The 26,713-nt window shown below is 41.5% G+C and overlaps 1 protein-coding gene across 1 annotated transcript in view; it reads left to right on the top strand.

Annotated features, from left to right (window-relative positions):
- Positions 1 to 20,748: 20,748 nt before the first annotated feature.
- Positions 20,749 to 26,713, top strand: part of Cntnap4 (contactin associated protein family member 4) — a 291,138-nt gene continuing 285,173 nt past the window's right edge. The window contains exon 1 of the mRNA XM_060391927.1: positions 20,749 to 21,335. Coding sequence (XP_060247910.1) covers positions 21,245 to 21,335 — 91 coding nt within the window. The 5' untranslated portion in view covers positions 20,749 to 21,244. The remainder of the gene's footprint in view (positions 21,336 to 26,713) is intronic.

The raw sequence follows: 26,713 nt of genomic DNA, 5'->3' as shown, positions 1-26,713 counted from the left end.
AACACGATGGGAGGAGTTGTCTTCTGACCTCAGCAAGCATGCTGTGGCTTGAGGGCAGGTGCGCTGTGAGTGAACACACACACACACACACACACACACACACAAATATCTTGGAGAGGTGGAGAAAAAGGACCAATTTTCATTTGTCCATACAAATCTCAGTGATTTGTATCATCCATGGCAAGAACCTTTGCTGTCATTCCTTTGAAAATTCTCCCCCATCCACACCATTTAGCCCATGCCTCTGAACTTATATAGCTGAGGATGAGCTTGAGTTCTGATTCTGCTACCTCCACCTCTCAAGTGCTGAGATGAAAGGCACATGTCACCACGCCTGGTTTAACCTTTTGAAAATCCTGACCTCTAATTCATGTGGTAGCCTGCAGCATCTTCTAAATGAATGTACAAAGCACCTCATGGCTCATGGTTGTTCTTTACATGCAAAATATTCTTAAAATTAGATAGCCACTGTACGAAGATGTTAATTTTTGAGTATGTTTTTGCTATTCCTGAGAACAGGCAACATTTTTCACAGAAGGACATGGAAAAGACCCATTTAAAGAGTTGTGGGTTGCACAAGAGTCCTGTACTGGATTTTTCAAAAGAGTTACTTATACCTAGAAAAGACTTATCCATTGTGATGCTACATAGCTATGTGATAAAAACAAACAAAAAAAACACTAGTTCTCAAGATTGCAATGAAATTTTAGAAGGAATGAAAAAAATGGAGGGAGTAAGAATGCTTTTCTAACTTCACATTTATTTTTCAGAAAGAAGGATTGTCCTTGTCAAATGTCAACCAGTGGTATTTTACTACTGCAAATAGTATATGTTTAAAATTTTTGTTTTGGTCTGGAGTTTTATTTACTAAGAACTGTGTTTATTTTCCTCCAAGAAGTAGCTCCTATTTGAGGACAAGGTTTAGAAAAGTTGTGATGAGAGAAAAGAGTCACTGCTTGAAAGTGAATTTAGTAAGTTGGAGTGCTCATTGTTTAACCTTTAAATTATCTTATTTGACAATAATCATGTAAAAGATGAAATCTGCAAAACCTTCAGCTTGTCTGGGGTGTGTGTTTACCTTTCGGGAATATGTGTCCACAGTTTTAGATGAAAGGTTTATTCCAAGCTCCTGTAGCCATGTTGCCCTTAGGAGAGTGTTCAAACACTTTATTATGGGTGTTCTTCCCGGCTCAGGGAATGTTCTGCATTTATATTTAAAATATCTTTTAAAATGTATGCCTTTAAAACAGCAGGCCATAGTTAATATTTCAAGACCTTGGATCACAATAGCATGGACATTTACAATTTCGAAATGTTATTAATGTTAGGGTATAACTTGTCTCTATTACAAACTAATGGTAAGACTTTGAATATATGGCATTTATACATACGAGGTCATGAATCCATCTAAGGTTACATCACCATGACCTGTCGACTTAACTCCCAGAGCAAAGGTAACTTTGCTCTTAAGTTACTTTCCTCATGGATGTGACAAAATGCCTTTCAGGACAACTTAAAGGCAGGCGCACAGTGAAATGGACACAGTCCACTGAGGAAGGCATAGAGCCAAGACAGACACAAGAGGAGCAGCCTGTGGCTGGGACAGCAAGACCAATGTGTGGCTGGGTTGCACACAAGAAGGAGAGAGGCCGACAGGTAGTGGACCAGCTTCTAACACTCAAGATCTGCCCCACCTGCCAGTGACCTACTTCCTACAGGAGAGTCCGTCTCCTAAAAGGTCCCCAGCTTCCCCAAACAGTGCCACCGGCTCAGGACCAAATGGTCAGACACATGAGCCTGCAGAAGACATTTCATACTGAAGTCTTAACAGTGATGAGCAGTCAGTGCTCTGATGTGCTGTGTCCAACCATCTGTGCACTGTCCTTAAAAGCGTAATTGAAGACTCACCATGTTTTAATTTTGTCATGGATGAGAAGGTAGGCAGAGAGGAAGTGACCGTGGGGAGGGGGAATACAGGGAGAACAAGAGGAAAAACAAAGAGGGAAGAAGAAAAGAGGAAATCAAGGAAGGCGAGAGAGAAAGAAGGAATATGTGCAACCTGATGGATCAAATTTTATCAATGAATTTAGTTTTATTATATATAATAGAAGTACATCAAAAGCACAAATTAGTAAGTCATCAGTCTTCATTAAAAAGAAAGAAATGTAAAAACTGTGAATTTTTTTTATAGCCTTTTAACAGCTATTAACTTGTGATATGGCAACTGTGGTTCCTAGTGATGTCGTCTGTTTTCTCTGGTTTTAAAATAAATATGTAACCATCTACGTTGCATTTCTCACAATAATTATATATCAAATAAAAAAAAACCAAACAAACCAAAGTGTTGATAAACCAAAGCAGCACTAGGATTTATAATCTATGACCTCTTTTTCCCGGGTCTCCCCCTTGTTTATTTTCCTATCTTCCTCACAAAGGAAGGTATGGTGGTTTCAGTGAGAAATGTCCCACACAGGCTCGGGTATTTGATCACTTGTTTTCTAGTCAGGGGCATTGTTTGGAGAGGCGGTGCATCCTATCCTGGCTGGAGGAAGTCTGTCCCAGGTGGGGTTGGAGAGTTCAAGCCTTGTTCTCACTTCCAGTTCCTTCTCTGGGCTTCATTTTCAGGGCTGATTTCTCAGCTTCCTGCTCTTGTCTCCATGAACGCTGCTCACTGTCATGCCTCCCTGGCATGATAGACACTCATCCCTCTGGAACCGTAAGCCAAAACAAACTCTTTCTTCCAGAAGTTCCCATTGGTCATGGATCCTTATCAGAGCAACAGAAAAGTGAACGGTGAGTGATATGTAGTACATGCCTGGAAGATGTTTTGGGCTGGCAGTAATTTTTTTCTCATTTCGTCTCCATAGCAACTGGATGTAACAGGCAGTTAATAAATAGATAAATAATCGTTCATAAAAGGAGCCGAATTTCATTAAATTGGAGACAGGATCACTATGCAAGGGCAAATAATTTTTCTATATACCCTTAAACAATTAGAAGACATACCAATGAAATTGTTTATGTGTATATTTGAAATATATCATTTATAAGCAAAAACAGAATGAATATATAAACAACTGCGTCTAAATTTTTACAACTTCCGTGCTTTCTAAAACCTTTTTTCTGGGATGCATTAAATAAAATCTTAATAAACGGAGATGTAACCTATGGTCAGAGTTCAAATGCCCACTTGATGGATAATTGATTTATAATCTTAATGCTGCTGTGATAAAATTCATACATTTCCCCTTGAAATTAGACAGGGAGATTCTAACGTCTATGTAGACCTGAAAGCAGAAGGGACATTATTCATGGGGGAAAGGGACCATTTATGTGGGAAAGGGAGGGGTAAGAGAGGGTAAAAATGAGCTAAGTTTACTGATTTTCATGTATGAAATGTTATAACAAGACATTTAATATTGTATGCTAGTTTTAAAAACTTTGTAAGAAGACAACACAGAAGTTCAAGGGTCACAAAGGCCTTGAATAAGCCAGCGGCCAGTGATGGGAAATGTGCTAGAGACCAGAATTGTGGTAATTAATAAAGTGTGCCACTTTATAGGGTGAATAAGCTGAACAGTAGAAGAGCACAGAAAGTCCAGGGGTGGTATTGACAAGGTTAAGAACAAAACTATGAATTGCCATTTCCCCAAAAGGAAGTATCTAAGTGAATAAGTAAACATTGTAAGAAAAAAACAACTTGATCTTGGGTCAGGTGCATCACGCATGCTTTTAATCTTAGTACTTGGGAGGCAGAGGCAGGTGGATCTCTCTGAGTTGGAGGCCAACCTGGTCTACACAGTTCCAAGACAATCAGGCTTTATAGTGAGACCCTGTCTTGAAAACAAAACAAAACAAAACAACAAACAAGGCTTAATCTCATTGTCTTCAGCACCATGCAGGGTAACCTATGGGTTTGTGTGTATTTTGCTGGAAGAAGAGGGAGAAACACAGTGTTTGAGAGGCTGTGGAGGAGTGGGTTTTAGACTCATTACTGGGGCAGCAATTTGAATTGGCACCGCCTTGCCGAAGACTGTTTTCACGTTAGCTTACAAATCCGGACATGTGCATACTCAGCAATCCATCCCTGGTTAGAGGACTAGTTAAAAATTTATACCTTTCACCAAGAGACATAAAGAAGACAATTGTAACAGTAATGTTTCTAATAAATGTAATCCATGGGCGACAAGTTATAGTAGAGCCCCACACTAGATGACAGTGAAAATGTGTGGGATGGATTCTTAAGAGTAACAGGACTATATAAACGGTTGTTGGTAACATCCTGTTGTGTGAGTAAGAACGACAACCAAAAACAGCCTAGATAAAGTATAGCTTGCTTTTGTATTTAAAGATTTATTCCACTTTCATTTATGTGCATGGGGGCATGCAGGTATGTGTGTGCATGTGTGTGTATGTACAGGTTTGTTGGCACACCTGTGGAGACCAGAAGAGTGTGTTGGCTACTCTGGAACTGGAGTTACAGTTAGGCAGTTATGAACCACTGTCTTAGTCTGGGTTTCATTGCTGTGAAGAGACACCACGACCACAACAACTCTTAGAAAGATGAATATTTAATCGGGGCCGGCTTACAGTTTCAGAGGTTTGCTCCATTATCATTGTGGCAGGAAGCAAGGCAGCGTGCAGGCAGACATGGTGCTGGAGAGGAAGCAGAAAGTTCTACATCTGGGTCACAGGTAGCAGCAAGAGACAGAGAGCCTTTAGGCCTGGTTTCCCCTACGAGGCCACACCCAGTCCAGCAAGGCCACATCTCTTACTAGTGCCACTCCATATAGGCCTATGGGGGCATTTTGATTCAAACCACCACAGCCACCATATGGGCTGAACTCCAGTCCTGTGCAAGAACTGTAAGTGCTCTTGACTGCTGAGCCATCGCTTCAGCCCCAGCTAAGGTATAGGTTGTTTTATAACTTCAAAAATAAGCCAAAAAAGGAAAAAAAAATTGGAGTAACTGCTATTCGCTTAATTAAAGAAGGACGCTAAAAAATACGGCAAAGGTACACGATAATTTGTGGTCGTAGAGAGCTGTGAACTGAAGATTTTGACTAATCTCCTTTTAAAAATCAAAATCACTAATATGCATACCCGGTGTCATACAAATACAGAACAGTCTGAGCTAGTCAGCAAGGCTTAAGCCAACATTTCTTTATTTCTTTGTTCCGGATGTACCACAGAGAATAGAAGAGACTAGTTAAGATGGCTTGTCACCTGACTGTACTCATTGCCTTCTCCTCTTTATCAAGGTATTTCTTGAAGACCCATAAGCCAAAGTATAATATAATGTACATCACCTAATATTTTACAGCCTCCATTAAAAAAATAACACAATAAACAGATATTCCGAAGTGCAGAGAGAATGCTGACATTTTAAGTAGAATGCATTGAGAGCAAATTCCATAATGCATTCTCCCACATACATTTTTTGACTCAAACATCTTAGAAAGCTTTTTGAAAACATTTTACCTTATCTGAGCTGAAAGGAGCCTTTCAAATCATCTATCCGAATCTTCTTACTTTACGGATAAAGTCCCCAAGGTTTTCGTGCTCATAGCCAACCCTGGACTCAAGGTCACCTCTCTTGGTATCTGAATCCCATGGTGGTTTCCAGGCCTGATCCGGCAACCTCAGGGATTTCTGTCATTCCGGACAGAATAATGCTTTTAGAAGCAATTTGAGAAAGAGAATGTGAATGCCAACTATCCAGGCGTATTCATCGCAGGGGAGACAGAACTACCACAAATTTATTATGCTTCTTCAAAGTGCAGCCTCAGTGGAATTTGACCGCGGCTTCCCATGGAGCCGACTGCCAGGGAGTTACAGGTAAACCTTCTGAAAAGAGGAGAGAAGGGAGTAAATGAGTGACCACTTCAGGTATAAAGAGACGAAATTGTTGTGGTAATGTGGGGGCATTCACGAAGTTCTTAGCTAACACTAAAGAGGGAAATCTTTAAAAGCTTTGGTAGATATATTGCAAAAGAAATGCCACTTTTGTAGAAACTCAAATTAAATCTGATTTCTTCCTGTCAGTAGCCTGTGAGGCCTTTGGATGTTATCCAGTCCAACTGTCTTTGAAATTTACATTTTAGAATAGCATGTAAACAGAACAACAAAAAAGAACTGGGGGACGTGGCACAGCCGGAGAGATTGCCTGGGATGCAGAAGGCCCTAGCTGCAACCCCAGTACCGTAAAACACAGGCAAAAAGTCACCTCCTCTCTCTGGATATCTTTTTTCCCTGCCCAAATGTCGACTCATTAAACACCAACGCCTACGTTTCAGTTCATATTTGACCTCTGGTTTCTAAAGTCTGTTGTATTTCTTTCCTAAGCTTAGTCTCACCTTTTCACCTTGCCAAGAACTTACTGCAGGAGTGCTTGCTGGCATGCCCCTTGCAGCCCCATGAAGGCGGAACCGCTCTTACTCACTGTGCCAGGCTCTGAGCGGTTTGCTCTGTATCACTCCAGGAAGTCACATTTCCTGTAATCTCCATTTCTACTAGGCTCATCTAACTGGGAAGCAGAGAGATGGGAGGTAAAACGCTCTCTTGATCTTTCTGGTGGCACAACGAGGAGGTGATGATGATGATACTTAAAGCATTGGAAGTTTCAACTATGGAAGGACCAGTGGAGGCCATGCAAATTCTAAGGCATCTATGCCCAATGTCCATCTCCAACTGCGGTTCACAAGGAACCCAGTACTGTAGGCTCTTGCTAACATTACTAACTCCTGTCTTTCTCCAATGAGGGATGTTTTTCCTGTAGTTTCTAATCTTTGTGTAATCTTGCAAAGCCTGGATATATGGGCTAGGTGGACCACAAACTTTACAACTCCCTAGAAAACAAGAAGTTAAGAAAAAAGTACCACTATATAAAATAGAATGATAACATGTATTATATATTTTTCTTGCTATGACAAAAATACGTGACAAACGCATTAAGGATTTATTTTGGTGTATTGTTTGAGGGGATACAAACTGTTATACTAGGGAAAGACAGAATTGTCAGTTTGGCTGGTCACATGGTCTCTTGGGAATCACAGATATCAGAAAGCTGCAACTTCATCTGCTTTCTCCTTATTCAACCTGGGACCCTAACCCATGGAATGGTGTCACTTTCATTCAAGGATAGGTCTTCCTGATTCAGCTAACACCTATGGAGATTCCCTCCCAGGTGATCTAAATATTGTCAAGTTGATGATCAAGATTGAGCACCACCATTCTATCCCTTGTCAGCTGGGCGTATAAATATGTCATGTTCAAATCAAGCCATTCCACCTTTGGTCCTTGAAATCCCATGATCATATTGTAGTGCAAAACACACTTAATGCACCTTGAAATGTTCCTAATATTTTAACAGGTTTGATATCCTTTCTCAGACTCAGGCAATCTCTGCACTGCCAGGCCCTCATGACATCAAAACAGAAGTTACTTCCCATAAACAGAGCACAGTGAACATTCCAGTTCCCAAAGGGAGGAATGGGGGCATAGCAAGGAAGTTGCGCCAAAGCAAGACTAAAACCCAACAGCGTGGACACCAAATCCTGTCACTCTGTGTTTTGGCATCTGAGGTTTGTGGAAGAATCACCTAGACCCGAACAGCCTCACGCAACTCCATCAGCCCAGCTCTGCCTTCTAAGCTATGTACAGCCTCTCTTTTAGACTTGTTCCTCTCTATGTCTGCCCTCTTTCTCAATGAATGTCCCCTGGTCCCGACATCTCCAATACCCTAGTGTTTCTACTGTGATGTAAGCTTTGCCTTCATACATGTGTCTCTCAGGTCCACCATTGCGGGGCATCAGACTCTGCACACACTGCCTGCCATCAGTGACTCTCTGGAGTCTCAGTGCTAGCCTTCTGACCTCAGGATTCTTGAATTTTGTATGCCTGCCAAAGCAACACCAGGCGGAGAGCTCTGCCGTACTCTGCTGCCATCTTGAGATGTGCTGTGGTCCCCTTTTGCCGCATTCCCATGTGCCTTCAGCTGAAATGGAGAAAATGCTTTTGTAGGCAGTTGCCTTTGAGCAGAAAACCTATCTGGCTGTGTTTGCAGTTCAGTTTCTCTCCTTTCAAATGAATTTTTATTTTTTTACAAGTTAGAACCTTTGAAAGGTAGGCTCTTGCCCTCCAGGGACCTTTTCTATTGTTTTAGTGTAGAGCAGGAGGCTTCTGTTTATTAGAGTTAGTCTGCTTAACAATCATAGCTGTTTTCTCAGCACAAGTCTGTAATTTTTATTTCCACTTATGCTTCCTTTCATAGCAAACTGTACATTTTTCATATCTTTCTGCTCCACTGCTGCTTTCTCATTGTATACCTAGATGAAATTAGTGAGCAGTATTTATGCCATAGCCTGAATGTTATCCTGTCTCTGGACTTCTTCCACCAAACACTGCTTTTGAATGAAGCTTCATCCAAGTTCACAGTATATGGACAGAATACAGACTCTTTGTAAGAATTTTACATAAATGAACTCTAGCCCAGTTCTCAACAGAATCTTTGCTCACTTCTGAAACCTCTTGAACTGGACCTCCACTGTCTGCCTCCATGTTGGCATTCTGGTTTTCCAAACTCCCATAAAATGCTCTATGTATAGCATTTTAGAGCTTCTCTAGGCTTTGATTTCAAACTCTATGACATTCTTCCCACAGATCAGTTCCAAAAGTCAATGAACCACATGATTTGTGGCTCAGTCACAGCAACACCCCACTCCTGGTAACAATTTTCCGTTTCATTTCTGTGACAAAATATTTGACAGAAGCATTAATGTAGAAATGGTTTACTTTGGTTCACAGTTTAAGGCTACAATCCATGATGGCAGGGAAATAACTGTGACAAGAACATGAGGTGGCTGATCACATGGTACTCAGTCAAAGTCAGAAATCAAAGAGAGGTGAAAGCTGCTGCCTCATTGGATGTCTCCTTTTTATTCAGTTTGGGCCACGGTACATGGAATGGTATGTATCATTCTCATTCAGCGTGGGTCTTTCCACCTCAGGTAAACCTCTGTGGACATGCTTTCACAGAGGTGCCTACAAGTTTATCTCCTAGGTGATTTAGATCCTGTCAAGTTGACAACCAGTATGAATTATCACATATTACCATTATTACAGCAGCATATAAATGGAGTGTCACAACTAAGGAATTTAGGTTTTCTTAATCTAAGGATAATATTTTGGAAGGCTTTTGAGTTGCAAAATGTTCATAGCATTATGGTCTTATTTTTTTTTCTCTAACAAATAGCAAAGATATGATGGACTTCAATAATAAAATATTTTAATTAAAAAATTAATCTGGAGTAACAGTATCTAAAACTGTGACAGGCATATTACAGAAACTCAGATGGGTCATAACTAATGTTCTACCATGGTGCTGTGGCAGATACAATACAATCATAACATACAAACATACAGTATTGTATGTTATGATATTTAAGGCTGAGTTTTTTAAGCCTCTTGTTTGGTCCAAATGCATGGATACACCAAATATATTTATAATAATAATTGTTGGGGTTATTTGAAAAGAATTAAGCTCCTTATTATCTTTTTAATTGATGGTTGAACTCATTTATCATACTTTCACTATGTTTACTAGCAGGATGAGACAGTTATCCTCATACTTACAGACTGTCTAGAAAGGCAGTATGAATACTGGGGATTGAACCTAGGCCTTCACACATGCTAGGTAAGTGCTCTACCGTTGAGCCATCTGCTCCAGTACTTTCTGTTGATGTATATGTTCCATCTGGTTTGTCCAACATAGAAGTCACAAGATGTAGGCACTATTGAGCTGACATGGGTCTGGTGTGGCTGAGTAACTTTCTCTGCAAAGTGACTAATAGCTATTGTATTGAATAGGCAGAAATGAAGTGATGCTATGCAAATACAGTCACTTTATCAGACTGGCTTTCCAGAGAGCATTCAGAATGTAAGCAAGTATTTAAGAAAAGCAAGCAGACCCTATAACTGCTTCTCCCTTTCCCACATCTGTGAAGATGGCACCATTGCTGTGCTCGAGAAAGTAATGACCACTTTTACATGCAGGAGATTAACCCCAGCCATCCTCCTTTCCCTATAGCAGTAGTTTTCTACCTGAGACTTGGAGAATTGCTCCCTGAAGGCGCATCAGGCTGCTGGGCATGAAACTCACTGTGTGCTTGTGGATCTTAAGATCTAGGTGGTGGGTGGATTTGATTTCCCTGGACCTGCCTGAGGCCAAAACTGTTTCTGCATCATTATTCTAAGAAATGGAAACTTTCCATGAGGCAGTCTCAAGTTCTAAAGCATAAATGCTTGTAGATACAAAATTTTTCAAAGTCCTTATCTATAGAATTCTTTGTTTTGGATAGTAGCTGCTTTCCCTTCTGCTTAAATCAGTTCACTATAAAGACATCACAAATCTAAGCATGATATTTTCTAACACTATGCATTCCTACTGGGATAAGCTTTTTCTATCAGAGACATGAAACTCAACGCTGTGTTCTAAGATTTCACTGAGACAAAACAGGAGGTAAAAACATCCTCTATCCATAACTATGCCTTTTTTTTTCACAGTCCATTTCGCCAACTACACTTGATTTCTTTTAAAAGATTTATTTTTCCTTTATGTCTATGTGTGAGTGATGATTGTGTATGCCATGTGTATTCAAGTGCCCATAGTGGCCAGGAGAGGAGACCGTGTTCCCTGAAGCTGGAGTTACCAGCAGTTATGAACCATCATACATGGGTGCTCCGATAGCAATATGCATTCTTAGCCACTGAGCTGGCTAACCAGGCCCCACACTCTATCCTTTATGTTGGTTTTCTTATTCAATCAAGCCAACTTGAATCAGGGAAGCTTTCTCCTGTCATACACCATGACCAGTCCCTCGAAAAATGTCCAAGTTCATGATGTTCAGTCGAGGGGGGATCTAGAATGATCATTTTTTATTCACTCTACTTGAGTTTTCAGCACGTCTAAGGAGTTTCTGTGCTTTGTCTTATGCTAAATAGATTTAAAACAATTTAGTGAACTTTAAGGTTTATTTTCTTATTCTAGAAATAGCACCCTAATTTTGTGCACCTACTGTTCTTATGTGTGAAATTAACCTTGAAGTTGAGTCAGATTTATTGTTCTGTATCAAGAAAAAAACATCTCAATCAAGTAGAACCATGTAAGAAAACCCACTTATCTATGAATACTGGTATTATAATTCCTTCAGATGCCAAGCCAGAGACAAGACTATTCACAGCATATCCAAGCGCTCACCTTAAAAAAATACCCCAGAAAAAAAATGTATCTTCTCATAGTGAAGTAAATTTTGTTGCAGGACATAGTTTAGAAAGAAGATTTTTTTTTCATAGTGCACCTTGTTCATTGTGTAAATAATAGAAGGATGTGACACCATTAACTTTTCTATTTCTAGCATAGGTAGAGAGGGATGAGAGTGAGATTTGGGTTTTTAACCAAAATAAATAAAATAAACAGAAACAGTACCTCAAATGATGGGTTTTAAGGAGCTATGTGTAAGTCCATGATCTCTAAAAGATGAGAAACATGGTGGTCATTACGGTTTCCATAGCTTACTGTCTGAACACAGAGACAAGCCCTGGTACGGGAGGGGAAACATAGACTCAGTTTTGTGCATTCTTTGAGTTGTGGAAATGGGTCTATTTTTTTAAGAGACAAGTAAATATAGCTGATAAGAGAGAGAACAAGAGGTTGGAGATGGTCACAGAGAGAACCCTGAACACTTATGGAGGGTTCTTTTGTTAATCAGTAGAGTAGAAGCCAGTAGAGGTATGTAAAGAAACAAAGGCTGGAAAAGCTATTATAAAGGTTTGCCACAGGGCTGGGAACACTGATATTCTTACCAGTCAGAGAGAAAAGACATATAAATATCTACAGCATTGTCTGGAACTCCCAAGAATGCCTACCCTCAGTAGCAAGTAAAAATTAGTGTTATATTAAAGATCACTCTAGACCTATGTAACAAAATCATAGCAACAAGGCTTGAATATATCATATTATATCCAAGTAATAACTGCACCCCCAAACATAAGATTTGTATGTATAAAATGTACAACCACCAGCAATGTAACATTCATACAATGTCCTCCATTAATCAAAGACTAAAGCTTTATATGTTTGGGGAAGGCAACTCACGGAAAGAAAAATGACACCATAAAATAAAAAATAATACCATAATAATATACAAAATAAAGTGATACTGAATCCTAAGCCAATGGATAAAATAGGTGTCTATCAGTCCACATTGTCGAATAAATAAATGCATGCGGGCAAACACACAAATCTGCCATTAAGAAGACTCCCACCTGATTTATATAGACTCTCTACCCTCAAGTAGAAGGTACATAATTTCTCATTCTTTAGGTCTAGACTCTGTATAGTAATTCTTGCCAAAGAAGATAAAAGAAGGAGAGAAAAAAGGTACAACTTTACAGTGGAAGAATCCGAAAAACAGTGCCTCTGTAAACATATCAAGGTTAACATCATTAATATTGAGTCACCATATTAGTGAGCATCCTTGACATGCTGTGTAGCTTGGCACCTGATTTTGTGGTCTTCTTACACAAAACAAAGAATCCCCATTTGATGGAGGAAAATAACAGACAGTTCCTGCCAGAGAAATGTGCTGAGTAGCCCATCAGTACACATTAGCTCTCAGAACGATCCAAAATCAGGCGGTTGAGGAATTGGCTTAGATGAGAGGATCCGATGAAGACTTGAAGATTAAGCATGATGTGGGAATCCGAATGGGTTTCTAAAGCAGAGAAAAATATCTCCAGTAAAAATGAAGGACATCTGGATAGGCTTTAGTTAACACAGGCCAGTACCAGCTTATTGCTGTAGTAGCAAAGGTGCCAAAATGATGCAAGACATTAACAATCAACAGAACAGTGTACATACGAAATGGGGGGGTTCACTCTCTTGGGGTTCTTTTAGTAACTATAAAATCTTTAGGAGGGAGAGGTTATTTAAAGCTGAAAAGCTTCAAAATGTCATTAAAGACAATGTTCACCGACTAACAGTAACATTTTAAAAGATTTATTTGTGTTGTCTTAGTTATGTGCATGTACATATATCAGGGTGAGGGCATGTGCTCATGAGAGAAGGTGCCTTGGGGGTTATATGTGTTGGATCCCAGAGCTGGTGTTACAAGTGAGTGTGAGCTGCCTGATCCGGGTGCTGGGAATTGAACCTGGGTCCTCTGTAAGAGTGGGAGGTGCTGATAGCCACCAAGCCATCTTTCCAGCTCAGTGTCTTTTGTTACTACTGTATTTCTTAAAAACAGTATCAGGTGTTTACTTCTAACTTTCATCTCAGGTGTCCGTCGGATCTCAGTTATAGAAGGTGGTGTCAGGTGAGGTATGGATAGACAAGGCACACTGCTAAAGCTTAAGTGTTTGTAATGTTTCTAAACTCACCGTTTTCGTTAGTAACATGCTGCTTGTAACAATGATTACAAGAGAGAAAAATGGTAACACTCACAGCAACTAAAACTGCTATTAAAATGCATGTCTGTTATAGAACACGTCTCTTGATTGGAAATATGATAATATAAAAGTAAATGCTTTTTATAAAGTATTGGGTCCCCCAAAAGGTTGAGTAAACACAGCAGTAGCATCGACGCTGATTTTTGAAAAGATTTGTTTGAAGTTTTAACTGTGCCCATGAGAGTTTGAGTGTGAGATATGCACATGTGAATGGAGTTACCCATGAAGGCCAGAAGAGGGTGTCAAATTCCCTGGAGCTGGAGTTGGGAGTTGCTGCCGTTGGGAGTTGGTGCACAAAGGTTCTGCAAGGCAATTCCAGGTTCCCTGAAGAGCAGTGCTCAGTCTTACTGCCTGAGTTTGCCCTTCAGCCCCTAGGCCCCCTCTGCCCTTTTTTATTTGTGTGCTCAAAGGTTAAAGGCAGGAAGCAATGTTTGGAAGCAATTATAAATATAATTGAGAGAGAGGGCTTTTGGCAAAAAATTATTGTTTGCACTATATTTTTGGTTAATAAAAACTACCCGTTTTGAGGAATAACATTAGCAAGATGGTAAAACAGAAAAAGCTTCTGACTCTCTCCTTTCCTCAGACATACCAGCTTAAAGGGGATAAGTGCCCAGCTTGTCTGATGAAAATTCTAAACATGAGGTAAAAGGTTCTTGCATTCCTGGAAAGTGTGAGGCTGGGTAAATGGGAGCCTGGTAGGAGAATCATGGCTTTCACTCAGCAGAGCCCTTCTCCGAGCATGGTGCAGTGTGTTCAGAAGAAAATTCGTAACTTCCAATCTCTCCCTGGGGAGGTCTGTGTCTTTTCTGAATCGGAACACTGAGAAGAACGGGGAAGCAGGTTAGAGCCGATGAGAAGGGAGCTGATCCACTTACCAGAACATCACAGTCTGTCTGTAACACCGCAGCTCCTCTGCAGGGGAAATGCCTAACTAGCAGCTGGCAAACTCCTCTAATGAGATGACACACACACACACAAGCCCCCAAAGGAAGAAGCCTCAGAAAAGGCTTGAGAGGTTCCCAGGCTGTAGCTCAGATGACTGACTAGTGAAACACTTTTGTATAAAACAAAGTCATACGACTGGAGACATGGCTGACTTTTAAATACCGAGGTCCCCACAGAAGGCAGCAAGGCATGTGAAGAAACATAGAAACATACTCTAATCAAAATGGCATAGTAAATCTCCAGAAACCAACCTTCAAAAAAAATGAAAAATATAGGAATCGCTACACGAACAATACAAAATTCCATGAGGATGTTCATCGAGTTAAGAGAGTCAGAGAAGAAAGCAAAAACAAAACCAGGAAAACAATGGGAGGGACTAATTGATGATGTGAACAAGAGACATGAGCCACAGAGATGAGAGCAGTAAGCAGACATCCCAAGCTGAAGAGCATGGGTGCAGAGTTCAACCATTTGCTGCAGGAGCTGAACACCAGAACTTCTGAATTGACGGGGGAGGACAGGATGGACAAACCTGAAGGCAGGGTACTCAAAATACTCATGGCAGAGGCTACAAAAGAAAACTGAAGGATGGAAAAAAAAAAGTAAAGGCTGTGAAAATGGCTCATGTGATATCAGACAGTGCAGGACGTAGGGGCTTCAGAATGAAGAAAGAAAGGGAGGCACTGAGCCAATGTCTGATGAAATAATGGCCCCAAGGTGTCCTAAATCTGAGGTGAGAAGTGTACAAACAAATTCAAGAAGCATGAAGAACCCCAACTAGTGTTATCTAAAGAGAATGAACCAAACCACGCTGTAATAAGACTGTTAAAAATGTCACAGACAAGGACAGTAACTTGAATTAAAAAAAATTGCTAATCATATACAAGGGAACATAATTAGAAGACCAGAATGCTTATCAGCAGTGTTGAAGTTCCTTAACAATAGAGAGGATGGAGAGATGGAGAGTTGATAAAGTGTCTGCTGCCCAGGCATGAGGGCCTGGATTTGGATCAATAGCACTTATGTAAGTAACAAGACATGGTCGGGCATGCCTGTAATCTTAGCAATGGAAAGGTGGAGACAGGGAAACCTTGGAGCTTGATAGATGGTTCTGTCAAAGTAGTGAACTCTGGCTTCAGTAAGGTGGAGCTTCTGGATATATATCTCGAAGGATCTCACAGAGATGCTTGTATGTTAACACTCAGTTCAGCATCATTTGTAATAGCCAAAACATAGAGGCATTATGATATGCGTTGACCCATGAAGGAAGGAAGAAAAATGTTGTTTATATGCCCAATGGACTATCATGTGATCTTAAAAAGAAAAAATAAAGGACATTTGTCACTTGCTGTAGTCTGATGAACTTTGAGACAATGCTAAGTGAACTAGTCTCATCACAAAAGGGCATATGCTGTGTGATTCTGCATACATGAAATATCTACATAACTTAAAATAGAGTAGGAAGGTGGTTACAAAGGGCTAGGAGTGGAGGGAGTACTGTTTGAGGAGTACAGAGTTTTGGTTTTGCAAGATGAAAGCATTCTAGAGAGATCAATTGGGTGATGGCGTGAGCGTTAAGTGTTATTTGATACAACTGAACCATTGTGATGGTTGGTCATGGAGAGGGTTGGTCTGGAGATCCTCCCAGAGAGGTTCACTGTGTGGGGGTGCTGGCTGGGAGAGCAAGACTTGTCCTGAGCGTGGCTGGCAGTATCTAGCAGGCTGGTGCCCAGAGCAACAGGATGTTGAGGAAGGAGGTGCATGTATGCCAGCAGGATTTGGTCCTCTCTGAGCGAGTGTTGCTTCCTTTGTTCACTGGCCATCAGACTCCATCTTCGGCAGCCTTTCTCTGTGGAGTTAATATGAGCGGCTCTCTAGGCTTTCAGAGCTGGGCCCAAGGTGTCAGTTGCATATACTGGGAGGTACTTCATTCGCATTCGCTGCCTTCCCACAGAAGGACACTTTTGTGGACCTACCCAGCCCCTCCAGGAAAGTATTCCAATGATCATTTAATACACATGCTATTGTTCTGTCCCTCTTGAGAACTCTGATACAACCGTGTCCTTCAGAAATAACTAAGATGATAACTTCACAGTGGCTCATATCCTTAACCTCAATTGTATGGCTGAGACAGGAGGATCACTATGGGCTTTTGAGGCCAAAGCTGGGTAACAAGGTGAAGTTCAGATCAGCCTCTATTACCGATTGAGTAACGGGTGGGGAGGAGACAGCCAAGTTTAATGTTAGTTTTTTTTTTCCTCAAAAAATATACAAAGTACAAATAGAAAAATAATCAATTTTATTTTGAGGATATATACATAAATCAAACTTTAGTATAAAAATAATGATAACATGATCACTAAGGCAAGATCTGAGTGAGAATATACAATTGTCAAAATTTGTGTAACAGTAGCTCTTCTGTCCTTTTCAGTGGTGGAAAACACAAACACAGATGTGTACACAGGGGGAACTCATTAAAAAAGTCTGACTTAACTGTACCGAACTTTGCACAATGAGGGGACGGGAAGATGGCTCAGTAGATAAAGTGCTTTCAGAATAAGCATGGGGACCCAAATCTGTCCCTCAGCATGAACATAAAAAGACAGGCATGAGGTGTGTTCTTATGATTCTAGCATTGGGAGGGTAGAGTCAGGGGGATTCCTGGAATTCCTTGGCTAGCCAGCCTAGCCTAATTGGAGAGCTCTTCATCCTAGTGAGAGACATTTCCTTAAAAAGGAATGTAAGGTAGTCCTGAGAGCAACACCGGAAGTTTACTGCTGGTCCCCACATATATACCTCTGTCTGTGTACACCCCATAACCCCCACAAACATTGTTATTGCATTTTCTTATTTCTCTATCTATCTATCTATCTATCTATCTATCTATCTATCTATCTATCTATCTATCTATCTATCTATCCATCCATCCTCTCTCTCTCTCTCCCTCTCCCCTATATCTCTCTATCATCTATCTATTTAGCTATATACTATTTTTTTTGGGGGGGGCAGAGTCTCACATACCCCAGGCTAGACTTGAATGTGTAAGGTAGATGAGGATGACCTTAAACTTCAGCCCTCCAGGGCTGGGACTATAGGCATGTGCCTCCACATTCTTTTTCTTTTTCTAACCATCCTGGTGAAGTCAGAGAAATGAAGCGTGGGTGAGTAGGCCTTGGTTCCAAGCCTTTTCTGCCATTTCTCATTGGCCACACCACTTCTCACTCATGGGGCAGCATGAGCCTTAGGAACGTGTTGATGCCGACAGCAGCATCCACGACACCTGGAAATGCTTGTTGTCCAGTCCCAGCTCAGCCACACACTTCATACTGTACATGTGAGAACGGAAGAATCCCCACTTATGTTCCTTTTGCTTTTCCAAATGAGAAAACCAAAGTCTAAGGTCGTTAAGATAGTTCATCAGAATGATCGTGGGAGTTGAATTCACATTTGGATCTCTCTATTTACCATGTCTAAGCTCTTCCCTTGTGTGGTCCAATAGGAAAAAAAAAAAAAAAGTGGGTTTTCAGGGACCTGAAATGACAATGTTTTCCAACTTACACCAGCTTTCAGGAAATTCTCTTACTATGATCTATCAGCATGAAAGGTCGTTCTTTAATAGTATGCTAGGTAATTCACACTGAGACTTGAACCTAGGGCCTCCTGCATGCCAGACACTAAGCGACACACCCAGATTTTATTTTTAGTGTGTATTTTGCTGACAGAACTGTTATATTTATTTCTCTACTGCGTGTGTGTGTGTATGTGTACATGAATGTGGCACATACGTGTAGGTCAGAGAACAACTGGACAACTTGCCGAGTTGATTCCCTCCTTCTACCATTTAGGATCTGAAGACTGAACTTAAGTCATCAGGCTTGGTGGTGGCAAATGCCCTTACCCACCAGCCACCTTGCTATTAATGTGTTTAAGATTGATTTATTTTTGTTTTACATACAAGTTTTGCTTGCATATTTATATATGCACCAATGGCATGCGGTACCCACAGATATCATAAAAGGGCATCAGGCTTCATAGAAACTGGAGTTAGAGATGGTTGTGTTCTGCCACATGGGTGCTGGGAACTGAACCTCGGTCTTTTCCAAGAACAGGAAGGACACTTAACCACTGAGCCGTGCTCCAGAGTTTAGAGACAACCTCTTGCTAAGTTAACCAGACTGGCTTTATTGCCAGGGATGGCCTTGAGTTTAAAATCCTCCTATTTTAGGTTCAGGAAGGACTGAAGCGTGGGCCTGTGCTGTCAGGCCCAGGTTGTCTTAAGTTTACAATCATCACAAAATATATAATTTTTCAGTTTTGATCCAATAACTACTCTTTAAATTTCCTCATTTGTTTTAAGCAAACAATGAGGAGTTTAGCAGGGAGATATCACTTCCTTATGGATGCCTGAGACTTTGCTACCAAAGCAACAGTTTTTACAGGTCCATAGACCTGAATGTCATGTCAAGTCCATATTCCTTCCTTCCTTCCCTCCTTCCCTCCCTCCCTCCTTCCTTCCTTCCTTCCCTCCTTCCTTATTTCTTTTCCTCCTTGTTGAGACAGAGTCTCACATAGCCTAGGCTCACTTCAGATTTGCTATGTAGCCAATGGTGACCTTTTTGATCCTTCTACCTCCACATCCCAAGTACTGGGAGTAGAGGCATGCACCATCACCTGGTTTATGTAGCGCTGGTGGTCAAACCCCAGACTCTGTGCCATCTAGGTAAGTACTCTTCTCAAGTGAGCTACACGCAACGCCCCCGCCCCCATGTTTCTTTTTCACCCATGCAGCACTCTGGACAGCTCAGTCTCACAGAGGTCTAAAAGACCTACTCTGTCCCTTCCGTAGGCACAACACATTTTCCTCAAAAGACTGATTTAATAATTTAATTTGACAATAGGTGGCAGATAGCTTGTGTTCAATAAAATTACCCCCCCCCCCAAGTAATTACTGATACAAACTGTTAATATGTAGCTGTTTTCCTTGACATTTTATGACTGGAAAGCCAAAGCCAGGCATTTAGGTCTAGGAACACAGTGAATTTGCAGGCCATGCCTTGCCACTGATAATGGTTTAAAGGACAGGGTTCTTCTGTAGGAGTCTGTGAGGTGTGAACTCTGATATGACAGTAGCAAGCCCTAGGCTGAGATGGGTAGAGCAAGAGCGGAAAAACAAAGGCTAGCCTCCCTCACCTTACCTCCCAACTCAGTGATCCTGCAAGTCATTCCCATCTCTCTTCTTGGCTTTTCATCTGTAAAACAGGAAAAGCAAAACTATCCATTTGGCTTTGTTTGAAGTCGAGAGCTAAATAATCATGCTTGGTTTGTGGATGGCTCTCTCACCCCCATCCCCCTTTTCATAGCTCAGCAAGGCTGTTGATGGGAAGGATTTTAGCATCTCCTGGTTCCAAACACTAAGCTGTTGCTGGAGGGCTCCCAGATCCCTGTCTTTACAACACCTAGCAAATCAGCAGGAAGGCATCTTGGCATTTATTCTAAAGAGATGATTTGCCCTCTCTGACACCATGTGATTTGCCACTCTGTATGGGGTCTTAACTTCATTATTTAAATGCTTTAATATTCTGCACGAGCAATAGCACCTATGGAGTGGCCGTTGGAATAGTATTCTCTGTAGTAGTTGATCTTCTAAGTGTGTGTGTACTTGTGTGTGTGTGCGCGCGCGCGCGCGTGCACACATGCCAAAGGTGGTTTGGGGTCCCTTTTTTAGTATTCCATCATTTTCCATTTTGGGTCCTCTGGGAATTACTATTAAAGAACATGATTGTGGAATGCTGCCCACTCACAGAAGGATGAGTTCATAAAGCTCAATCTACCCAGAGCACTTCACTGGCGGATTTGTATTCCTAAAGCACCAACTAAAATAAGAAATGTTAATTTCTTGCAGACTATTATCAGATGATTTTTAAATATCTGCCAAACAGGAATGTCTGTTCCCATGTGAGGAATTTCCGTAATAAAACTCTGGCACTGGAGCACAAGGCGATAGTTTTATAGAAACAGAGAAAAACAGCAAGCATTTTCCCGGAGGACAGTTTTAGCTGCAATTCACCAATGCTTGCTTCGTTATTTCTGTCTTATTTTATGCTTTTGTTTTGAAACATAATGCAATTTTACCTGGATACACTCCCGGGCAATCAGGAAATAGCTCAATATGTTGGTTGGCACTGCCAAATACAAGACCTGCGGAAAATCAGAAGGCTTCACCGCCGCCTGGCCGCTTCCCCCACTCCAAAGACTGGCAGGGTACAAAACGGGTTAAGGCTTATTGGAGAATAGAGGGAAGGGGAGGGAGCCCCGAGGAGGCCAGGAGCAGCGGGCAGCGCCTCCGGGTCCAGCTTCTATCACCTGCAGCCAGCCGCGGAGCTCAGAACGCTGCTGGCTGCTGCTGTGCTTTTCGGAGGAGGAAAGATGCTGAGGCCAATTTCTAGGACCGCTGGTAGGAGTGGGCGTGGCCTCAGCGGCAGTGTGTAAGCTTGTTAGGAAAAGCTGGTTGCTTTTCAGTGAGGGACCAGGGCTGAGGGGAGGTGTGGGGAGAGAGGGAGAGAGAGGGAGCGAGAGAGAGAGAGAGAGAGAGAGAGAGAGAGAGAGAGAGAGAGAGAGGGGAGGGAGGGGGGAAGGAGGAGAGAGAGCGCGTGAGAGGAGGGAGGGAGGAAAGAGAGAGGCAGAGAGCTAGAGACTGAAGATCCAGTCAGTGCTGCGTGAAGGACCGAGGCGAACCTGTCTCCAGCTCCCCGAGAGCCACTCGAGATCTTTTGGGGAGCTCCAAAAAATTATGAATATGGGATCTGTCACTGAAGCTGTCCTCAAGACGTTACTTCTGTTGTCTACTCAAAACTGGAACAGAGTGGAAGCCGGGAATTCATGTGAGTACACAGCAAATGATTTAAAACTTGCAGGGGGGCTCCGCGCAAAACTTTGATTCTGTTGTTTTTACTATTAGCCCTTTTAACTGGAATCGCTGCGGGTCCAGGAAAAGCACCACGGGAGAATTGTGGAAATACGAGTGGGTTCCTCTAGGTCTGGTCAAAATATGCAAAATGTTGTACGGATTTTTTTTTTTTTTTTTTTTACTAGCAGAATCTGACTCTCTTTGAATATTCATTGAGAATACTCAACTTCTAGTAAAACATTAAATTAGCATCTTAATCAGGGACCAGCCCGGGAATGTCTTCCGTGGCGCCTTTCTTTCAGGTTATTGAATTTCGTTGGGATTGTTTGTCTAACAGGAAAACAAGCCGCAGACTTGATATTCTGCTGCATTAGCTAGGATTTTCTGAAGTTTGCGATTTAGCAGGAGCTGGCTGCATCTCTGAAATGATGCAGGCTAATAACTGGAACATACCGCAGACTTCCCGGGCAGGCAGAATTGGTGGGGCCACAGTCAGCATTGAAGGGCTGTGTCCTCGCAGAGAAGAGCACCCCTGGATAGATGGACACCCATCCCTACATCTGCCTTAAAGGAAAACATGCAGGTGGTCCCCCCTTCCCCCATCTTAAGTAGTGTTCTCTAGCGGTTGGATTTTCAACTTCATGTATTAGTGATTGACTGTCGTGGTGCTGAGTTCATTGATTCAAGGAACATTTGCTACAGGCTCGTTGCTTAATTTAAATATTACCCCCAAACGCATTGGCCAACTCTTCCATCAGCTTGCCGTTGGTGATAGGAAAAGTTTTACAAGTTTATATTTGGCTTAAATTCTCTAAAAGACTTCCCTCTTCTGTGATGAGTGATAAAGAGCTGGGCAAACAACTTTTTTATGTCCCTCTCGGATTTGAAGGCAACCCTCGTCTGCCTTACCTTACAAGAAAGGGCTACAAGGCCTGCTCAGGAATGAATGCCACTGCTGTACCGCCAGGGTTAGGTTTGGGAGACAAGAAACAGCTAACTCCCTTTGCTGTAGAGCCTCCTCTGACTTAGCTGGAGAGTCCTCACGAGGGAAAAACACTGGGAACTCGCTGTCACGAGCCCAACTCCATCCACCGCGGTTCTGTGTTTCCATCTGCGGGAGCTCATTCAATGTCACAATTTATCTGCCTCTCTGCAAAGGAGAGAATCTCACTCCGGTGTTTCCCATTCAATTTTAAACTGGATGTGTGGGAATCCCATTAAGTCAATAAAATGTGCCTAATTTCACCCAGTCAAAATCTTAGGGGTCCTGAGTGTGATGGCCTTGGACAAGCACTGTAGCAAATCAACAAACAACAAGGACCACAGCGACGGACCCGTACTCACCCACACACAAGTGAAGTTCTGTGGCAGAGGTGTCATTCCTCCTGCGGCTGCACGGGTTCAGCAGAGAGGGAGCGCTAGAGGTCACTGTTGCGATAGGAAGCAGCTGAGGCGCCTTCCCTGGACAAGGGCAGAGAGCTTCACTCTGGCCTAGCCCGGTCTGGCTTTCCGGTGCATTGCCCACGGTTCAGTTTGCAGTATATTCACATGAGTAATTGGGCTGTGGGCTGTTGATGTTTGTTTGCTCGCTCGCTTGAAAACGGATGCTAAGCGTAACCGGAGGATCCATATTAAAGGACTTCCTTTCCTAGTACATCAGGGACCAAAAGTGAGCAGCTGAGATTCGAGGATGGGCCAGTGCTCAGGGCTGCTCGGCTCTGCCTGGGCCTCGCGGGGGGGCCAATGTCAGTGTTGGATCTGCAGCCATTGGGGTTTGATTTCCCTAAGAACTCGTTGGATAAGCTTGGAAAGCCTCACACTGAAACAATCAGCAACGCTTAAACGTTAAAGTTGGAATTCTTGGTTGGCTCTTCTTCAACCGCCAAACTTCATGATGCAATGGCTTCAGATAGCTAAAGGTGACGCTTGGTAATTTCTTATTGGTATTTTGACAATGTGATGCGCAAACATTAGACACAAAAGGTTTCATTTCCAAATTTTTATGCTACTCCTTGCTTTTTACATTTTGGAGGAGTCGGCCTCCACTTGTTGCTGGGTTAGTAGAGAAAGCGTGTCTTAAGACGGAGCACGTATCAAGTGTTTACGAACGGGGTGCACGTTAACCACAGGACAGGCAGCTGTGAGCAGCACAAGCATTCCAAAGTTGTCTTCTAAGACCTCCAAAGGCTCTTCTGAAACAGACTGTATATTAATAAAAGGTGACTCCATCTCAAATCCCACGAGTAAAGTCAGGGGGAACTGAATATAAGCAAAAGAAAATTAAAAACCTGTCCCCTGGGTTAATGCAAACACTTTCCTTTTTTATTTACAACTGACTCAGGAGAAGAATCTGTCATCCACTGAGTCAGCCTTTGGGTAACAATAAGAACATTTGCCTAGGGGACTCTGTAAACCTGGGATTAGGTGAACTCTAATTTGAATATTAATTGAACTAATTAATCAACTGGGAAATTTGCATTAGAAAGATTCCATGCAATCCAGCCACCCGCCCTCTCTCTACTCTTTCCACTTCCCATATGCATGGGTATGCATGTGTGTTTAAGTATGGATTACTAACCCACATGCCGGTAACACTCTTTGCGACTCTGGTCAGTACCTATGAAACACATTGAGGGGGTTGCATTCTTTGTTTTCTGGTGTCCCATGTGACATTTCCAAGCTGGGAACCAGACCCAAGGTTTGACTCTTTGTCCAGGTGGAGATAAGTTTGTTATTATGTTGGGTCATCCTTGTCACGCAAACACAGCAGCCAGCAGCCTTGCACATGGGGTTGTGTTGGAGAGGCTGCACTCCTGACTGTCTATGGTTTCTTCTCTCCCCTCTGAGACAGAGGTACTAAAACAGGGAAATTATTTTTTTTCTTTTACGCTTCTTCTTAAGAATCCACAAATGCTAAATATCAAGATAGTTTTTTTTGGGAGGGGTTGACTCACCACACAAGAAGGATGGGGTGTAGCTATAAGGCAGGGGTTTTGCTTTTGGTTTCATGTTTATAGATGACATGTCGGAGGACATACTGAGCCCCACTCTAAGAATAATTGATGCCCGCCAAATAGCTCACTAATGACTTAATTAGAAGTTAGCTTCTGACTGTGTTCTTTGTTTCCTTTAATTGAAATCGGGGATGTGTCTGATATCTACCCCTCAAGGAAGTAACAAGAATGTGATAAAATCAGTAGCGGAGAAAGGTGATTGCTTGAGTAGATGGTCATTCTTACCAGTTCTTGGGTACAATACACCTAGACAGATCCTCAGGTTATTAAAGTTCAGTTTTGTAGTTCTTTCTGGAAGCTTCTTTCCGTTCTCTTCCCTCCTCCAGAGATGCTTCTCCAGCAAAATAATCAAATAAATAGAGTGTAATAGTCAAGCACTGATGAATATGATTCAGGACACGATGCGTCAATGGCTGGCCCTTAGAAAATCGTGTGCTCTCTGACTCACTCTCCTGGGGCCGCTCACTCTCATCCATTCCGTGCATTCCCTCCACTCATTGCGTCTGCTCTGGATCATTTCTGATGCTTTCGCACAGGGCTAACATAGCTTAAAAGCCAGAGTAGAGACCAAACGTGACTTCCACATGACACCTAGTACTTAATCAAGGTAATAAATATGGTTGTTATCTTCTGAAACTAGCTTTGCAATTCATATCACATATAAACAATGGGAGTCAGTCTGTGGGACAATGGACTTTTTTTTTTCCAATAAAAATAGATCAGTGGAATTACATAAGGTCATTGGAAAGAGGTTGTAATACTTAGCTCAGGAGTTGGCAGAGTATGGCCCATGGGGTCAGATCTGGCCCCATGCTTGTCTTCATATGGCCTGTGAACTAACAGTGGGTTTTGCATCTTTATCTGGAAAAAACAAAAAACAAAAACAAAAACAAAAACAAAAACCCAAAAAACTTAAGAGAATTACTTGTGGCCCAAACTGGCACTGTGAAATTTGAGTTTTAGTCACCCATCTCATGAAATGGCTTAAGCAAGATTTGTGCTTAAATATTATTATATTTTGAATTTGATTGGTAAAATTTTGTTAGAATTGTCTTTTTTTTTCTTGTTTTGTAATTATTTATATAATATTCTGTATTATCTATCCGGTCTTTTGTAGAAAAACTATACTGTCCTCTGATGTATGGTGTGTTGTGTAATATAATGGTGAATTCTAGATGTGCACAGGTTACATTAATCAATGAAAATGTTCTTATGTCATTAATCACACAAATACTGAAGGAGCTGCTCATGCTACTGGCAAGTATAACAGGAGAAGCCTTCACTTTCATATTTTCTCTATTTGGTTCTCCTAAATGGCTAGTTTTGAGAAATATCATTTCCATGACACTGCAATACCTGCATTTGTTAGTAAAGTTTCACAGCACTTTTGGGTGCTAAGGGGTAATTTTTGCATTTATGTGTTTATTTATTCCCTTTATAGCCTAATTGCAGCCCCTCTCCAAATCCCAACCTCAAACTCCCTTCCTCTTCTCCGAGAAGGGGAGGCCACTGAGGGGGCATTTTTAATCTCAAGTAATCACATTACTAGGCACTGCTTGGTAAAGTCTGTGAGCAATTTCACCCTGTAGTTAGGATGAAAATTCTGCCGTTGCTTCACATATTCACGAGCATAAAATATTCTACTCTGTATGAATCAGAAACTTAGATTTGGAATCAAATTGATTATGTGAGGGAAACATTCTTGTTTGAAGAGTGTTCTTGCTTTGAAAGTAACTCAACAGCTTCCCCAAAATGCTCAAATTGGCAAACTTTCTAGAACAAATTGAAAAATAGATTTTCATTTAAGCACAACCCACTGAGAATTCACAATAATTAAGCAAGTGCTTTCCACCTATTCATGCCAGCATAATTAATTTGTATGTAAATATCTTGTCCATTTGGAATTGTATTTACTTTTGACTTCCAGAAACTGATCATTAGGTTAATTTTATTTTTATTACATTACTTACAGTATTTTAAAGAGTAAGTTAAAATGTGATTGGGTATACTATTATACTTTTATATTGTAATTAAAATGGCTATTTGTTAAAATTTTACTTTTTATAATTTAAACATCAATCAATCAATGAATTAATTAATTTTCATTTAAGTAGAGTGGTCTTCATGTAGTCCAGATTGCCCTTGACCTTGCTATGTCTGACCTTCAACTCCTGATTCTCCAGACTCTGCTTCCAAGTTCTGGGGTTGCAGGCATGTGACACTATGCCTTGCTCACAATTTTGGTTTATTTGTTTGTTTGTATTTTTGAGACAGGGAGTCACTGTATCACCCTTGATGGCCTAGAACTCACTGTGTAGATCAGGCTGGTCTGGAACTC

The sequence above is a fragment of the Meriones unguiculatus genome, chromosome 10 (assembly GCF_030254825.1).
Source record: "Meriones unguiculatus strain TT.TT164.6M chromosome 10, Bangor_MerUng_6.1, whole genome shotgun sequence".
Classification (NCBI taxonomy): Eukaryota; Metazoa; Chordata; class Mammalia; order Rodentia; family Muridae; genus Meriones; species Meriones unguiculatus.
Note: the sequence above shows the minus strand (reverse complement) of the source record. Positions and strands in the feature narration are given on the sequence as shown.